We start from the raw sequence: 18,509 nt of genomic DNA on the forward strand, positions 1-18,509 counted from the left end.
CTCGGTATAAGATATTCCTTGATTATATCAGTAATCAGCTCCTTTGAATAAGCCAGCTCCACCAATGTCACTAGTTTATGTAAAAATGTTTCTGTAGGATCCCTTTCCAATAGCAAATAAGCTCCTCTATCTTCAAGTTGCCTCAAGGCCTCATCTTTATATGTTACAGCATCTAGGACTACTACCATTCCACCCTTGTCTGCGTTCTTTATGACTATGGAGTTGTCTTCCTGTAGTTCCTTAAGTGCAGCTTTTTCTTTTATTGTCAAGTTAGAGGACCATTGTGTATCTGCATTCTTGAAATGTAACTGCCAAAGTGCTTCTTCTACTCTTGTCTGGAATACGTCAACCAATGGTCCCCTAAATTGTGTAGGATAAAATTCACTACGATTTTTAAATCTAGAGGTGTCTATTGTTTCTGGGGGATTTGAAATAGCCAAATCCCTCTCATTCTCTTCCCTTTGTGCAAAATACTTCTTCAATACAATTTTCCTAACAAATTGGTTAACGTCTAACATTGTTTCAAAAATATCAAAATTCCTAGTAGGAGAAAAAGAGAGACCCTTCGCCAGAACCTGTAAATGAATAGGGGAAAGACATTTAGATGACAAGTTCATTACTTTCTCGGTGTCTTCTTCCTCAGTGCATAGCTGTCTCTGTCTTTGTCCCTTGGTGTCTCTTGTTCTTCCATAGGGTTCTTGTTTTTCCATAAGGATCTGTTTGTCTTGTTCTGTGTCCACTGTCTGTTTTCTGTATTTGATGTTTCTTCGGTCCCTAAAAAAACCTTTTGGGCTTTTTCAGTCCTATTGGCCTGTGAAGAGACAGGGGAAGAGCCAGCAAAAGAGCCTTCTGAAAGATCCTCACCCTCCATACTTGAAAAGCTAACCTTTTTTGGGGTACTCGTATTCTTTAAAATCGATCTTTGTGAGTAATTGTGTCCCTGTGTAAATCTATTCTCCCTCCTCCTTTGTGCCCAGGTGTAAACCTGGTCTCTTCCATAATCTGTCGTATCCCTATTGAATTTATTTTTCTTATTCTCCATAATATCTAATTCAATTTTATTTACCTTTTTCTTAGTGCTCTCATATGTGTCAATATATTGTGCATGCCCTTTAAACGACTCTAAATCTTTTTCCATCCTTCTCAAATCTAGTTTAATTTGTTCATGTGCTTTACTCTTATACTCAATCATCAGTTCCATTAATTTAAATGAGCAATCCGACAATATTTTGTTCCAGCTAGTGACAAATACCTCGTCTTTCTCCACAAAAGAAGGAAATTTTTTGATTCTTAAACCATTCTTATACATGTTTTTTAACTACTGATGTGAATAAAATATATTTTTTTATTGAATAGCATGTTTTGGAGAAATTATTGAGATAATGCAGTTCCTGGGACTAATTCTGAACACACGTGCCCAGAGAGTAGTTCTGCCACAGGAGAAGCAGGAGAGGATGCAATTGCTTGCTCGGCAGCTTATACAGATCAGAACAACGTCGGTGCGTTTTGCCATGCAGGTACTGGGATTCATGGTGTCAACCATGGAGGCAGTACCATTTGCGCAGTTTCACCTGCGACCTCTGCAACTGTGCATTCTGCGGAACTGGCGGAGGTCTTCGATGAATCAGAGGATCAGGTTGGATCAAGTGACTTTGCAGTCTCTACGATGGTGGATAGACCCAGTACATCTAGCGGAGGGCCGACGGTGGGGGGACACTCAGTGGACAGTTCTCACCACCGACGCCAGCCTGACCGGATGGGGGGCAAGACTCGATCAGAGATCGGCCCAAGGAAGTTGGTCTCCCGCGGAGTCCAAACTACCCATAAACGTTCTAGAGCTACGAGCAATATATCTTGCACTGCGCCATTGGGAGGTACCCCATACGGGTCTTTCGGTACGAGTACAGACAGACAACGCGACCGCAGTCGCATACATAAATCACCAAGGGGGAACACGCAGCGCCGCAGCCTGGTCAGAGACGGTTCAGATCCTATCCTGGGCGGAGGAACGGATACCAGAGATTTCCGCAGTGCACATTCCAGGTATCCAGAACTGGGAGGCGGACTACCTAAGCAGGCATCGGCTGGACCCAGGAGAGTGGGAGCTCCTGCCGGAGGTGTTCGACATGGTAGTCAGCAGGTGGGGTCAACCAGAGGTCTATCTCATGGCGTCTCGACACAACAGGAAGACTCCAAGATTTTTCGCCAGAAGCAGAGACCCGCAGGCAGCAGGAGTCGACGCGATGACACTACCGTGGCGGTTCAAACTCGCATACATTTTCCCTCCACTTCCAATGCTTCCTCGAGTTCTAAGACGTTTTCGACAAGAAAGTTTGCATCTCATCGTCGTGGCCCCATTCTGGCCTCGGAGAGCCTGGTTCACGGACCTAATATCAATGTCATCGGGAGACTGGTTTCACCTACCAAGACGTCCCGACATACTGCGTCAAGGGCCCATATTACATCACAACCCAGGACTACTATCCTTGACGGCGTGGCTGTTGAGACCGCTATCCTGAGAGGAAAGGGCTTTGCAGATACGGTGATCGATACAATGATCAGGGCTAGGAAGCCGTCTTCGGCCAAGGCATATTACCGGGTGTGGAATGCCTACGCATCCTGGTGTGAGACCAGGGGAGTTCCCTTTGACCAGCTCGATATTTCTCAAGTCTTGCTATTCTTACAGAGGGGTCTCGAGGGCGGTCTAAAGTTGGCTTCTCTCAGGGTGCAGATTTCCGCATTATCAGTGCTCTTTCAGGAGAGATTGGCACTAAAGGACAACATACGTGTCTTCCTCCAGGGGGCTGCCCATGTAGTGCCTCCTTTCAGACGACCGGTTCCGACATGGGATCTCAACCTAGTTTTGAGAGCCCTTCAGGATCCTCCGTTTGAACCTCTAGGGTCGATTGAGCTCCCGGTGTTGACCTGGAAGGTCATTTTTCTGGTGGCCATCTCATCGGCCAGGCGGGTCTCTGAGTTGAGTGCTCTCTCCATAGATCCACGATACATGGTTTTTCATTCCGACAAGGTCGTTTTGCGAACGGTACCATCCTTCTTACCCAAGGTGGTGTCTGCATTTCACGTCAACCAGCCTATTGCGGTTCCATCCTTTTGTCCGAATCCAAGGAACAAAAAGGAGGTTCGTCTACATTCCCTGGACGTGGTCAGGGCGTTATCTACATATGTGAAGAGAACAGCTTCGTTCAGGAAGTCCGAATCTTTGTTTGTAATTCCCTCAGGTCCTCGGGTAGGGACAGCGGCATCCAAGGCCACCATTTCAAGGTGGATCAAAGAGACTATTCGGCAGGCTTACATAGCGGCCCGCAAGAGCCCCCCGGAGGGGGTCAGAGCTCATTCGACTAGGGCCCTAAGCACTTCCTGGGCTTGGAGGAATGAGGCCTCCGCTGATCAGCTGTGCAAGGCTGCCACATGGTCCTCAGTACACACTTTCACTAAATTTTATCGTTTTGATACCTTTTCTTCTGCTGAAGCGGGTTTTGGCAGAAGAGTCCTGCAATCAGTAGTTTGCTCAGACTGAAGCAGGCAGTTGGTTTCTGTTCTTCCCTCCCTGAATTATCAGTTAATGGGACTGCTTTGGTAAGTCCCCGTGGTTCCTGTGTCCCCCGAGCCGTAAGAGAAAAGGAGATTTTTAGTATAACTTACCGTTAAATCTCTTTCTCTCTAGGCATCGGGGGACACAGGAACGCCCACCCGGAAACAGGTCGTTTGTTGGCCAGACATGGGAAAGGTTCTCCCGTGGCCTTGACTTTTGTTGCGTGTATATAGTTTCTTGTTATCTGCTTGCTATCTAACTGATTTAAGGGAGTTAAGCAGGCGGTATATAGAAGAGGGAGAAGGAGGAGTTTCAGCTTTGCTATCAGTGTCCTGCCTCCTGGAGGAGGAGCTTAACCCCCGTGGTTCCTGTGTCCCCCGATGCCTAGAGAGAAAGAGATTTAACGATAAGTTATACTAAAAATCTCCTTTTTTTTTTTTCCAAACATAGCCATTCTGACTTTCGATACTGATCTATATACTTAAAGGGCTGGTTAACCTTCAAGTTCATTTTTAGTATGGTCTAGAATGGCCAATTCTAAGCAACTTTTCAATTGGTCTTCAATATTTATTTTTTATAGTTTTTGCATTAATTGTCTTCTTCTGACTCTCCAGCTTTTAAATGGTGTCACTGAACCCATTTATACAACAAATGCTCTGAAACGCTACAAATATATTGTTACTGCTATTTTTTTTATTACCGGTACTCATCTTTCTATTCAGGCCCCCTCCTATTCATATTCCATTCTCTCATTTAAATTAATGCATGGTTACTAGGATTTTTTGGATCCTAGCAACCAAATAGCTGAAATTGCATACTGGAGAGCTGCTGAATAAAAAGCAAAATAACCCATAAACCACAAATAATAAAAAATGTAAAGCAATTGCAAATTGTCTCAGAATATCACTCTCTTAATTAAAGGTGAACAACCCCTTTAAAGTGATGCTAACACAGAAAAATACTCCAACTATTAATGTACATTAAATAGGTAGCTATAGGTCATGTTGATTGTTTTTTTTAATGGTAGGCCTGCTTTAGTAAATAATTTACTTAAAGTTTCTAAACCTGACTGTTTTGCTACCTGACGGCCCTTTACAACCTGTCTGATCAGGGCCTGGGTTAGCAGGGCCCACTGGGGTTTTTCCTGGTGTCCCACAACCACAATGTAATGTAAGTAATGTAAAAGTGTCCATGAAATACATTTATAGCAAAATGATAAATGGCATGCATATCATACTATGATAGATGTAAAAAACGGTTTAATTTCTGGCTTGGCGATTTACCACATCTAATGAGAACATGTAGCACAATTTCACACAGCAAAAGGTTATATGCCTGAGAAGTATTAACAAGTTTGTAGTATTCAGTACTTCATAAAATGTAAAATAATACTATAGTGTAGTAAATCTTTTGTCTCATTCCTATAAGGTCCAGCTATTTCCCTGCAGAAAATGTTATTGAATACAAATGGCCTCCAGATGAAACAGGGGAGTACTATATGCTACAAGAACAAGTCAGCGAATATTTGGGTATCACCTCATTTAAGCGTAAATATCCAGGTAATAAAAATATCTCACTGTTATGAATGTTTATTTATTTTTTGGTTGCATATGTGGGCTTTTCTGTCCGAAATCTGATTGATTTGCAGGTATTCCGCAGGTTCACGACCAGCTGCAGGACTCTGACGCTGGTGAACTATCATTATAAAGTTAGAGTAACCACTTTTGCATCTCATTATCTACATAATTTCTCCATACTAATATCCATGATATGTTATTTATTTATGGTAAATTCTCTAGAGAATTTTCCCCACTGCAATTGTATAAGAAAATTCACTGTTGAATTCACAGAGGAAATTTACACCAAGAGAACATTCACAACTCTTTCTTCAACATCGTTCTTATGATTCTTAGTAATTTTGACAAAATACACCTGAAGTTTGAAGTGAAATTTAGTGGAATTAGACAAGGAGAAAATGTAAATATGCCTCTTGTATAGAAACTGCCAGTTGCAACTACTGTGGTTTATGCAGAATCAGGCTGTGTGACAGTGTGACTCTAGCCTTTCTTTCTATTGCAACATGCAGTTGCATCCTACCCTTATAAGTGATATAATAAACAAGCCAGGGAGGTAGCAGTGTGTTAGTATGTAATGTGCTTTTTAAGATTCTAATCTAATTTTCAAATTAGATCAGAAAGGGAAACCACTACCTGCTTGTTTCGCTTCAGGTGTTTATAAGCAAACATGTTTATATCAGTTAGAACATTTTTAAAACTGATCCTGACTGTTCTCTTCTACATTTGTGAGTTTCCCACAACTTTTAGAAATCAACTCACATATTGATAGGGTAACAAAAATATGTGGCTTCTAGAGGCCCAAAATATAAAGTAAAGTAAATTTTTGTTTAAAAAAAGACTGAGCGCAGTTATTGTGTTGTAAAAGCACAGAGACTAGTGGTTCCCCCTCGGGGGGTCAGCTTTACGGTCAGTTAGAGTGAGATTTGGTGCTGAACATTATTGCTCTCTTACATATACTTGGAGTTATAACAATGTCATTTACAACAATGTTTTCACATATCTGTAACAGTGTTCTGAGCCCTGGGCAACAGTTGGGTCTCAAAGGGTGGCTTTACACAAACATCTTGAAATCACTGCCCTTGACAGTACTTAAACCCCAGAAACCCTTATTTTTGGATTTCTGCAGGCTATACATGGAAAAAACAGAACACAAAAGACCTTAAAATAAATATGAATTATACTAGGTATATATTGTAAAGTTCTTTATTTGAACGGTCAATCATTTTGTGTTTTGTTAATGACTTTAGCTCCTCTTAAGACTTTAAAATAACTGGTTTTGTTTGTTTTGCACATTACTTTTTATAGGAAACCACATAGATGTGCATAATGCTTAGTTAATTTGTGTGTCCTTTTATGTAAGAAAATTAATTTGCATTGTTTCATTCTTTCAAGATTTAGAAAGAAGAGATCTGTCTCATAAGGAGAAATTATATCTGAGGGAATTAAATGTCATTACTGAAACTCAATGCACTTTAGGTAAATATAAATACTTTACACTCACTCTACCCCATGATTGTAAATATTTTCAAAGCTGCTTTTTGTATTTGTGCGCATAACTTATTGTGATGTCATTAACCAGTCTGGCATCAGAAATTTTACCAGCATTTTTCTTTTCTTCTCATTCTTTTGTACCACTATACTGGTGGCTCTTTAAAATCTTTTGTCTCATTTGCTCATTGTCCTCACTAAGAATTACTGTCTTACTTTATGCAGCTAAGCCCCAATGTTATTTATATATTTTTAAAGGTGATTTGCTGTAAATGCAAGAGCAAGAAAGTCATGGCAGTTTCCAATCAGTGTATAGTTAACAAGGGTGCTTTTTTTTTAATAATAGTGTTTCAGCACAAACTCCGCAACCTCTCTCATATGTAATTAGTAAGTAACATCATAATCTGAAAAAATTTTTTAAACAGTTTGTATCTGTCCGACAGCCAAACACAGATAAAATGTTTCTTGGTGAATGTTATACTTTATATGATGTTTTCATCGTGCAGATCTGTAGAGATCAATAAATGATATTTTATCCATAGTTAAGTATTAAAATCATTATATTCTATTGAGCCTATCTATTATTTACCATGTAAACTGCCTAGTGGTCAGTAAACCATTGTCACTAAGTTCTCTTGTATAAAAATGTAGTACAATTTACTAAGGTATCTGATACAGCATTTCACATATTTGGAACATTAATCCTTGAATGTATGTATGTTTGCATAAGTATGTATATACTAGGGAGTGATCTCTGTAAATGCTACCATTGCTTTGAAAGCATTCCTTCCTAGCACTAATAGGCTAAAAGAGAAGAGCATTTGGCAAGGCAGATTAAACTGCAGCAGTTTCTTGATCATACAACATGTCCTGGGGCCCATAGTGCACTGGGCAACATACATTTACAATAATAACCATTGATATTGCTACATGTATTAGAACACATGGGACCAGTTCCATCTAATATGCTCTATTTCATGGAGATGTTCTCTCTGTAGCAATACATAGCTATGTGGTAAGCCATATACATAACATAGGACATCCATATATATTCGTGTAGGCAAAGTAGGGATGCACCGAATCCACTTTTTTGGATTCGGCCGAACCCCCGAATCCTTTGAGAAAGATTCGGCCAAATACCGAACCGAATCCGAACCATAATTTGCATATGCAAATTAGGGGTGGGAAGGGAAAACATTTTTTACTTCCTTGTTTTCTGACAAAAAGTCACGTGATTTCCCTCCCCGTCCCTAATTTGCATATGCAAATTAGGATTCGGTTCGGCCAGGCAGAAGGATTCGTCCGAATCCTGCTGAAAAAGGCCGAATCCTGGCCGAATCCCGAACCGAATCCTGGATTCGGTGCATCCCTAAGGCAAAGTTTTGGACCACATGCACGCTCTCCTCTTTCTTCTGGAGTTTTTTTATTTCAATATTTGCTTCTCATAATGGCTTTCTTCCAGTTTCCCTTTCTGTTTTCCTCACCTTTCTTAATGTTTTCTAACTTATACAATTTCAATTATGATTTGCCTATCCTCCCTTCTACTTTTTTCATATTGATATGTTCTTTGCATTTAGGGCAATTAAATTCCCAGGTATTACTGGTTCTTTAAAGCAGTCATTGAGAGTAGTCAAAGGCGATGATTGTATCCACTGTTTGTACAATTTCTTACTTGGTTACATATTTGAAAGTGGTTCACTAATGGTGTCAACTCTGCATTAATCTGTTTTTTCTAACCATTAGTAACTTCCACACTGTGTATGCCATTGGGCAAAAGTAAATTTTGTTAATTTTTTAATTTTTGGAGCTCATCTTGATAAGTGTGCTTATTATAATATTTTGTTGTAAAAGCAAAACATTGAAACATATTTTTTTCTATTTTATACCTTTTCGTTTTTATTTTTTCCAGGTCTGACAGCTTTACGAAGTGATGAAGTAATAGATCTCATGATAAAAGAGTATCCAGCCAAGCATGCAGAGTATTCTGTCATCCTGCAAGAAAAAGAGCGTCAGCGAATTACAGACCATTACAAAGAGTACTCTGTAAGTAAAGGATGGATGTGCTGATAAAGTAAAGTTCATATAATTTTAAAATACGCTAATACAAAAAAATTATATAGAAGCCTGAAATTCAGTGTAATGAATTATGTATATCTAGTTAATATGAAAAGGCACACTGTACAGGATTACATTAACCATTCAGGAAAATGATTGGACTTTGTCTTTCATTGTTGTTAAACGATATAACTGTACAGCTGTCTCTGCTATACTTATTCTTTTAAGTCTGGATACATTACAGTAAAGTACATAATTGGTTAGATGATAAAATCTGAAAGGTCTTGTCAGTGTTTTTTTTCCGTATAAACAGTTTTTTTTTAAACAAGGGCTAAGTTTTATCGGTAAGATACGTTTAAAGGAGCTGAAAAACATACTTTAAAAATAATATAAAGCAGAAGGAAAGGCTTAATCACTGGTTGGGGGTGCCAAAATGTCATTATAATCGCTTACCGAAGACCCTGTGCTGGTGCTCCTGTTCATTGAAAATTGCATTGGTCCATGGTACTACTGCAATCATTTTCCTGTTCTTGGATCCTTTATGTCGCCCCAGGCAGAGTGTGCATGCACAGTAAAATAAAATGCCAGCTTTTTGCTTCTAAGTTTGTTTTTTTTACTCTACTGTGCATGTATAACTGGACCAGATGGTAGTGAGGATCCCAGAAGAAGAACAAGGCAATGTGGTACTCCCAAAGAATTACCTAGGCAGATGCAGTTTTTAGTGAACAGGAGCATGTAATCAATGGTGATTTGGAGGGGGGGGAGCATCCCAGGTGATAATGCCTTCTTATTTAATGGAACTTTAAAAAAAAATGTGCTGTTCTGCATTGGTAAAAGTTATGTGTTTGCTTTAGAAAGACTACTATAGTTTATATAAATAAGCTGCTGTGTGGCCATGGGGGCAGCTATTCAAGCTGAAAAAAGTAGAAAAGGCACAGGTCACTTAGCAGATAACTGATGTGCTCTAGAATACAATGGTCTTCTACACAGTGCATCTGTTATCTGCTATGTAACTTGACCCTTGAATGGCTGCACAGCACCATGTTTATATAACTCATAGTACAGTTTCTGAAGCAAACACACCGGATGTACCAGTGCAGGGCAACTGTGAACTATATTTGAAACACTTTTGTTTTTTGGTGTTCCTTTAATCCTTAAAACTGAAAGTATACTGTATATCAAACATATAGGTGGTGACATACATATTACTACGGGCTCTACAAATTGACAAAAAATGTTTGCTATTAGAACTTTTGTTTTTATACAGTATCTAACAAAATTCCTACAGAATTCCATAAAGATGTGTAGAATCCAGAGCCAATCAAGCATCCATAGGCCACTAGTCTTACACAGGCTCTCCTACCTGTACCCAGAACTGTTGGGTCAGCTGTAGTGCAGACACTCGCAGCTGATTTTGGCACAAGAATGCATACTCTCGAGTTTCTGTATGAAAAAGCCGCGTGGGCCTGCACCACAGCTGACCCGATGGTTCCGCGTGCAGGCAGGAGAATAAGCTAATGCACAAGGGCTGATTTTAGCATCTGCTTGGCACTAGCTTTAGTAAGTGAGATTTACTTAAAAGTCTGCAGCAGTTTAAAAATGCTCTGTTATATATAGTTATAGGCATTTATTGACCAAGCAGACATTCACACTTCACATAGAATGGGCCATATTCAGGAAACTCAGAGGAATTCAACAAGTATCAAAAGCCAACAAAGCTCTAGCAGAAAGAATAGCTACAGCAATCAGAAAAGCTATATTACAGGAGTGGCTCTCACCCCAACCCACCATCTATGAATCTAGTGAAAAACTTATTATGATTATTAATCAGAATGTCTTTATTAGATTTTTTTCTTTTGTATAAATCTATAACATATGACTGTACTATTACTGAAGTGAACTTCTTCACTTTGTAAATGCTCTGTTAAACATGGATGCATAATATGACACTCTCTTTTTAGTGATGCCTTTTTTTTCCTTTATCACATCCTCTTGGAATGGGCAAGTGACACCATGCACAGTGCTATGAAATGAAAGCTCTTTATGAACCTAAAGATCATAAGGGTAAGACTAGATGAAGCGCGTGGACCCGACACGTCACAATGCGACTAAACTCATGCGACGTGTCGGATGTTTTACAGAAAACGGAAGTGAAGGAGAAAATTGCAGGAAACAACTACATTGATCCGACTGTTGGGTCCACGCACTTCGTCTAGTACTGCCCTAATAGTTATATTTGTTAACTACAAAATATATATCTTTTTTTCATGTATAGCAATTTGGCTGACATTATTGGAGTATCTTTCATTTTATTTAAAAAAAAAAAAAGTCTGCATTGTATTTTTGTTACAATAATAATACAGGATTGCAAAAACAACTTTGCATGGAAGAATGTTTTGTTAAAAGCAGCTTGTGAACAACTGCCCTAAAATGAAATACCACAGCATTTCTTCATGTCCAGAGATATTCTGGGCAAAGAATAAACCTTATGTAGTTTCTTAAACTTCCTATACAATTCTTATATAGAAATTCTCATAGAATTCTTAAAATTCTTAAAAAAAGCAGCTCTTTACTTGGCTTTAGGGGGAAGGTTATGTGTTATTTAGGGCTCCAGTGGACACATGCCTGGACATGCCATTGTTTTGACACCAGAAATTAAAGCAAACATGCAGCAATGTATAAGATTTTTTTTACACATTAGGGATATACCAAATCCCAGATTAGATTCATCTGAATCTAACCAAATCCTCCAAACATGATCCTAGGCCTAATTATCACAATACTTCAATTATCACGTGATTGGAATTAGGAATTCTTTTTTTGCTGAATTTTCTGTCCTGCGATTTTGCTGATATGCATATGCAACTTTTGTGGATTCAGTGCATCTGTGTGTACAATATATATACACTATAGAGGTAATAATTTTTATTTTGTGGTGTTACTAGGCAGTAAGGTTAGGGATTACTTTTAAGACATGGAGAACAAACTTTTATACCAATATTTTTCCATAACAGATAACTACTGGAGAAATTCAGAATGAAGTATGTGATCAGGATGAAACAGGGAAAGTAAAGACGGTTTTACTGAAAATTGATTCTTTTCATTTTTTGGATTGAATGGCACTGCATCTTTTAACAAGAGGACGTCTGTTTTTCAGCAAATGCAACAACAAAACACGCAGAAGGTTGAGGCGAGCAAAGTTCCTGAGTACATTAAGAAAGCTGCCAAGAAAGCTGCAGAATTCAACAGCAACTTGAACCGTGAAAGAATGGAAGAAAGAAGAGCCTATTTTGATTTACAGACACACGTAAGAAGAGCTGATTACTGCTTGTCCATCAACATAAGCTAGTCAATCTGCTTAGAGTCGACATTTGCATACTGCGGTACTGTGTTCCTCTTAAGAACTGCTGCATGGCAAGTCTTGCAGAATTTGTTAATAAAGGTCCATTTAATTTTTCTTCAAAGTACAAGACTTTGCCAACATCTACAAGACCATGAGTGCTTACAGTTTGGTAAATGATAACTGCCATATTGAATACCCTTTTTTGTGATTAATATACCTATCCACAGTGCAATGCACAACTAGTGGTTAATGGCAAAAACTGAAATTTAATTTAAGCTTTATCTCAAGGAAATATGAAATTTTGTAAATATAATCAGTTACAAATTCTGTGCCCTTTCTCTTATAATTAAGTTACTATTCACTACATCCCTGTCAGAAAACCTTCTCCCAGGAGTTTGGGTCAGCATTTGATTGACAGGTAGGTATAATACATTTTTTTAGAGGGGGCTCTGTTCCCTAGCAGATGTATTCAATCTCACTCAAACTGCAGAACAAACCAAATCTATCAAAATCCCACATGAAAAGCAACAGGGTTTCCATCAGAGCCGGTTGTTTTGAAAGAGTGAGCTCTAGTACATCTTCTAGGCAAAGGTTGCAAACCCAACAAAGAATGTATTGGAATCAGATTTTGATTGACAGTATCTGACTGCTGCATGAAGTAGAGAATGAAAAGAAACTGATCATATTTACAAAGTTTATTATTTCATTTAGGTGAAGCTTATATTAAATTTTAATTTTTGCGATAGTTCCCCTTTAACTGTGAGGTGAAATGTGATTTAAAAATTATAATATGGGCAACGGCACATGGGACATTTTGTTACCGATGTCCAAAAACACATAGAAAAATGCCAATACCATATGTGGTTAAAGGAACAGTAACATCAAAAACTTAAAGTGTTTTTAAGTAATGAATAAATAATGTAGTGTTGCCCTGCACTGATAAAACTAGGGTGTTTGCTTCAGAAAGACTATTATAGTTTATAATAACAAACTGCTGTGTGGCCACGGGGACAGCTTTTAAGCACAAGACAAATAGTAGATAACATATAAGCTATGTAGCATCCCATTGTATACTAGAGAACTTATCTGTTATCAGCTGTGTAACCTGTGCCTTTTCTCCTTTTTCAGCTTTCAATAGAGTTGCTGAAGCAAACAAACCAGTTTTACCAGTGCAACACAACCGTGCATTGTATTTTAATTAATTGAATACACTTTCATTTGTTGGTGTTACTGTTCCTTTAAGCATTAGAATTGCCAAAGACAAGTCAGTAAAAGCAAGATGTATTTTACTGAGATCACAGATTTTACTTACTTGTGACAGTTCTACTTGCTTATGGAAGGGGATTTCTTGGGTTTTTATGCCCTGCATTTCAACATGACTGACAAAGCGCCCCATGTGCCATTGTCCTAAATTTGTTTTGTTTCATCTGCATAAGTCCTGGGACATAATTTCGTGAACAGTTAACCTGTTGATTTTATTTTTTTAAAATAGGTTATACAGGTGCCTCAGGGAAAGTACAAAATTTTACCCTCTGAAATGACAAAAGTGAGTCCATATCCAGTTTCCCTCATACCTGGGCAATTTCAGGAGTACTACAAAAGGTACTTTTCAATCATACTCTTATTACTTCACTCTTACTCTTTACTATATTCATAGGTCTTTTTGCAATTTTATTGCAGGTGTTTTGACTACTGTTTTCATGTTCTTGTTAGCCTAAATTTTCTTGGTGATTATACTGAATTGAAACACAATTATAATACAATAATATACCCACACTATAACATAGCTGTCAGCCCCCACCCCCAACTCTCATGGATGTTTGAAACTTCGCTCCCCTGCGTTCCGGTTTTATGTGTTCAGCCACAGGGGAGCGCAGGAGTAGATGCGCTGAATTCTTTTCAATGCGGCTGTACTCACACAGACACATGTAAGCACTGAACAAAGGTAAAATGCAACGTGCTGCGTCCCAACCTGCGTTTGGTGCTTACATGCGTCTGTGTGAGTACAGCCACTTTGAAAAGAATTCAGCGCGTCTACTCCTGTGATGACACATTCTGATGCAGAAGCCCATGTATACACAATAGAAAGAAATGTGGTGTTTCTTTTGAGAAAGGACTCAAGGCAGCATTACCTTGAGGGTTAACTGGTGTATTTACCTTTCTGATGAAGCTTACTTGGTTTTATCCTTTCCTTCTCCTTTAAGCTTTCCTCTGATTTCCGGCCATTTTCCACAATTTCAGACAATTTGAAGGCAAAAATCCAATGTGTGCCTGAACATTTCAGTGACTTCAGCAGACTGATGTGTGTATGTGCAGAACGGAATCTGTGGTATCAGGCTGTGCGGATATGTGAGAGGTCACTACTGCTGACGTCACTTCGGGGTTAGAAAATTTTAGGCCATAGCCCTCCATCAAACAGTTATTAGAAGGTGACATTTCTGCTATACTATAATATTAATAATCACCAAGATTATACTTTACAGGTTATCTTATATATTCTAAATAAAACCACCAAACATGTTCAAATTTCATTCAGCAGGGGTATGATTTGATTAGATGCAAGAGTAACTACAACTACAGTATCCATGAAATCTACTGTAGCTTCTAACTACAAGTCAACCTTCAGTACTGTTCATTACTTTTTTTTGTCCACGACTGCTCTTTATCCCATTAAATCCACCCCTTTTTTTACTTCAACTGCAGATATTCCCCAAATGAGCTCCGATATTTGCCGCTCAACACAGCCTTGTATGAACCGCCTCTAGACCCTTTGGACCCTGAATTACTGGCACTTGACAGCGATGGAGATTCCGATGAGGTGGAAGAAGTGAAAAGTGAAAAGAAAAAAACAAAAGGATCATCCGTAAGACTTTCCATTATATTTTTAGATCTCATGTTGCAGCACTGGTTTAATGTGATGTGCACTATTTATAATGTTTCCAAAGCAACAGAAAAACGTATTCAGGTATAATTCCAGAATTTAACAGTTTACAGAGAAAACTACCCTATTATAAACCCTGAGGCAGGTAGTCCTTTTCTACATGGTATAGCGGCTTTATTGGTTAACTATAGAAACTACAATGGTAGGTCTAAAAATGACCTAGTGTATTAAAGGGGTGGTTCACTTTTCAGAACTTTTAGTATGATGTAGAGAGTGCTATTCTGAGTGCAATTGAAATTTGCAATTGGTTTTCATTTTTTAATATTTGTGGTTTTTGAGTTATTTAGCTTTTTATTCAGCAGCTCTTCAATTTGCATTTTAAGCAATCTGGTTGCTAGGGTGCAAATTCCCATAGCAACCATGCACTGATTTGAATAAGAGACTGGAATATGAATAGGAGCTGAATAGAAAGATCAGGAATATCAAGTAGCAATACATTTGAGTATTTTCTTTTTAGAAGGGAGTCCGCGACTCCCATTTGAAAGCTGCAAGGAGTCAGAAGAAAAAGACAAATAACTATGAAACTATAAAAAATAAATAAATAATAAAAATTTGGCCATTCTATAACATACCAAAAGGTGCCATAAAGGTGAATCATCCCTTTAAATTAATATTTACATGTATATGGCGATTGTTACTCTCATGTTGTTCTCTGTATGCTAAAAAGATCCTATGAGCAATAAAATGCAGAAAATGTTGTGCTTTGAAACTTTTCTTTTTGTAACCTAGACTGTAGAAGTCACTTGTTTTGGTATCACCATGTTGTCAGTAGTAAAGTCCTGTGGTTTGTCTTTATTTATGCTTGCTTCCCTTATCTACTGAAACTAACTATTGCTATTTCTGACAAAAACAAGTAATGGCAAAGAGTCCTGCAATGGGAAACTAGTCTAGACTAATGCTGCCATTTTTTTTATGTAGTTTGACTATTTTGTTTTAGTTAGAGAGATACTTGCAGCCCCGATAATCTTAGAATAATTTCATACTCTGGACAGAGTGGAGGCCATGAACATTTCTTTAATCGGCACATACTGCTCTAGTTGATTGCAGTGTGTCTTGACCAGGGTTGTCACTAGTTGTTATATATATATAATTAGAAGTGGTAGAGATCGCACTCACAGGTCTTAATATTGAAAAAGAAAATTTATTGTGGACAAGTACACAATAAATAAATTTTCTTTTTCAATATTAAGACCTGTGAGTGCGATCTCTACCACTTCTAATTGATGTTACCGATCTTGGACTGCACCCAGGCACGCTTGACCTCCATTTCGTGAGTGCCGTTTTTTTGCTTTACATTATATATATATATATATATATCTATATATATATATATATATATATATATATATATCTATATATATATATATATATATATATATATATATATATATCTATATATATATCTATATATATATATATATATATATATATATATATATATATATATATATATATTTGCATAACTTATATACTATAGTGTTTAGCATAGAGTTTTTGATTAAGGTTTGACATTTCAGTAGAGGACTCTAGAAAATAATAAGCATCTGTACATGGCATAATTAAAGAAAAATCTATTATGGCAGGAAATCATGTTGGCCATTTTGCTGACCACTACACTATGCAACTATTAAAAACGAAGTTAAAATTATAAAACAAAGTTGGATCTTAAACGTTATTGATACTTAAGTAAAATTTATGAGTGTTGAACCAGTTCTGCTCTTGAATGTTTTACTTCATTTTATGTTCATTCATAGGATGCACTACTGTGGTAAATGAAACACATCTACATATATTTCTCCAGTCCAGTAATCGGCAATAGTCCTTTTAGTTTTCCTATTATTGTTCCTGGCACATTGAATTAGTAAAAGCCTACTACTGGTTGGTTCCTGTGGGATACTGAAGAGGGAAAACTGTACATACTGTATTATAATAGCTATCAAGTTCCATGTGAACAAATTATAACTAAATATTTGTTCTTAAGCTTTTACCATCTTAATAAAAGTTTGTTATTGCAGGACAGTTCCTCTGTGAATATGTCAGAAAGTGATAATACCCAGGACACCCAAGAAGAGACACCACAACCAAAACCAAAAGTGAAAGAGAAATCATCAACTCCTAGAAAGGAAGGCGCCAAACGTTCTGTACTGTCCAAATCTGTCTCCGGGTACAAGGTAGAAGAAAAAAGCCCCTGACTCAGCTTCTTTTATGACCAGGCTTTCCCCCTGAAATATTCTTTTTGCCCTTGCATCTCATTTTTTTTTATTATAACTTTTCGTTAGTTTTTTTTCTACTTCTGAACATGGATTTTTTCCCTCTCAACGCTCCTTTTGTTGTGGCCCTTGTGCTTTTACTCTTTTCATGTTCTCCATTCTTTCATTTGCCTTTTCCCCTGTGCTTTGTTTAACCTGGGGCTTTTCCATAACCTTGTCTATGGATTGACTTCTGTACCTGAACTCATTTCTTTAGGGATTTCAAAAGGGATATCCTAGTAGAGAGCTGTAGAAACTTCCCAAATAATCATTGTGATGCACATCCAACATTCCTTGGCACAAAAAAGGGGCGTGTCTTTCTACTCCATCGGGACTGGGTTTGTTCTTACTAGTAATCAAAAGTATATTGTTGTGGAGTAAGAAAACAATACATATTAAGAGGCTTTAGGTATGTTTAGAAAATGTTCTTGTAAAATATCTGTTGTGTTTCCTCATGTGCAGGAAGTACAGTTATTTTTTGTGATTTACAAAGTTGTAGAGATAGGCTTTGTAATTTCCATATTAGCTGAGCTGTCTTCTGTCTTTTACTGCTCAGAATGTTAAATGGCCATTTACTTTCAGCAGGAACAATATTTTATGCAGAAAGCCAAGAGGTGTTAATTAAATACCCAGAAATAAAATCACAAATCTTAGTTAGCACTTAACATTTGACATTTACTGATGAAAAACATTAACACTAATGTGTATACATTCATACACATGTACACACACAATGTACTTGACTTGAACAATAATTTATTAAAATTTAATAATTGGGGATTTCCATTGAAAAGTTGTTCACTGGATTGCCCCTGTTGAAGTTCAAAAGCGAGTAAAAACATTTGGATTTGTCATGAATCGAGAGAGTGCTTCCTGTGTTTGGCATAACACAGGACTTCACAAAAACAAAAGCAAAAAAAAGACTTAAAACTTATTTACAATGAATGCATAAGAACCAAGGTTTTGCCCCCAATTATGAGTCTTTGTCAGCCTGATGTGGCCTAACGAAGGTTCACGAGTAGAAACTAGGCTCTTATGCAGTAGTTGTGTATATATACACGTGTGTGTATATATATGTGTGTGTATGTATGTATATATACACACTAAATTATATAGTGGATAATGTACCCCCTACTGTAATTTATAAAGATGTTATTAGTCACTGAGGAGTTATATGACCATATAAAAGCACGCATGCTTTTATACAGGTCACATAACTCCAAGGTGATTACTAATATCTTTATAAATTACAGTAGGGGGTAAATTAGGCATTATAATCTACAGTTTTGTGTCTAGTGTCATA

The 18,509-nt window shown here is 37.6% G+C and overlaps 1 protein-coding gene across 6 annotated transcripts in view; it reads left to right on the forward strand.

Moving 5' to 3' along the window:
* The window catches only part of phf10.L (PHD finger protein 10 L homeolog), a 43,195-nt gene that overhangs the window by 9,132 nt on the left and 15,554 nt on the right, over positions 1-18,509 (forward strand). For 3 of the 6 annotated variants that reach the window (XR_005961124.1, XM_041562216.1, XM_041562219.1), the window contains exons 3-10: positions 4,982-5,112; positions 6,523-6,606; positions 8,528-8,661; positions 11,688-11,741; positions 11,831-11,980; positions 13,509-13,618; positions 14,720-14,894; positions 16,973-17,128. Coding sequence is in view for 5 of the 6 variants with exons in the window: in XM_041562216.1 (XP_041418150.1) it covers positions 4,982-5,112; positions 6,523-6,606; positions 8,528-8,661; positions 11,688-11,741; positions 11,831-11,980; positions 13,509-13,618; positions 14,720-14,894; positions 16,973-17,128 (994 nt within the window). In the remaining variant the exon portion in view is untranslated. 6 annotated transcript variants of the gene reach the window in all.

The sequence above is a fragment of the Xenopus laevis genome, chromosome 5L (genome assembly GCF_017654675.1).
Source record: "Xenopus laevis strain J_2021 chromosome 5L, Xenopus_laevis_v10.1, whole genome shotgun sequence".
In the NCBI taxonomy this organism is placed as follows: Eukaryota; Metazoa; Chordata; class Amphibia; order Anura; family Pipidae; genus Xenopus; species Xenopus laevis.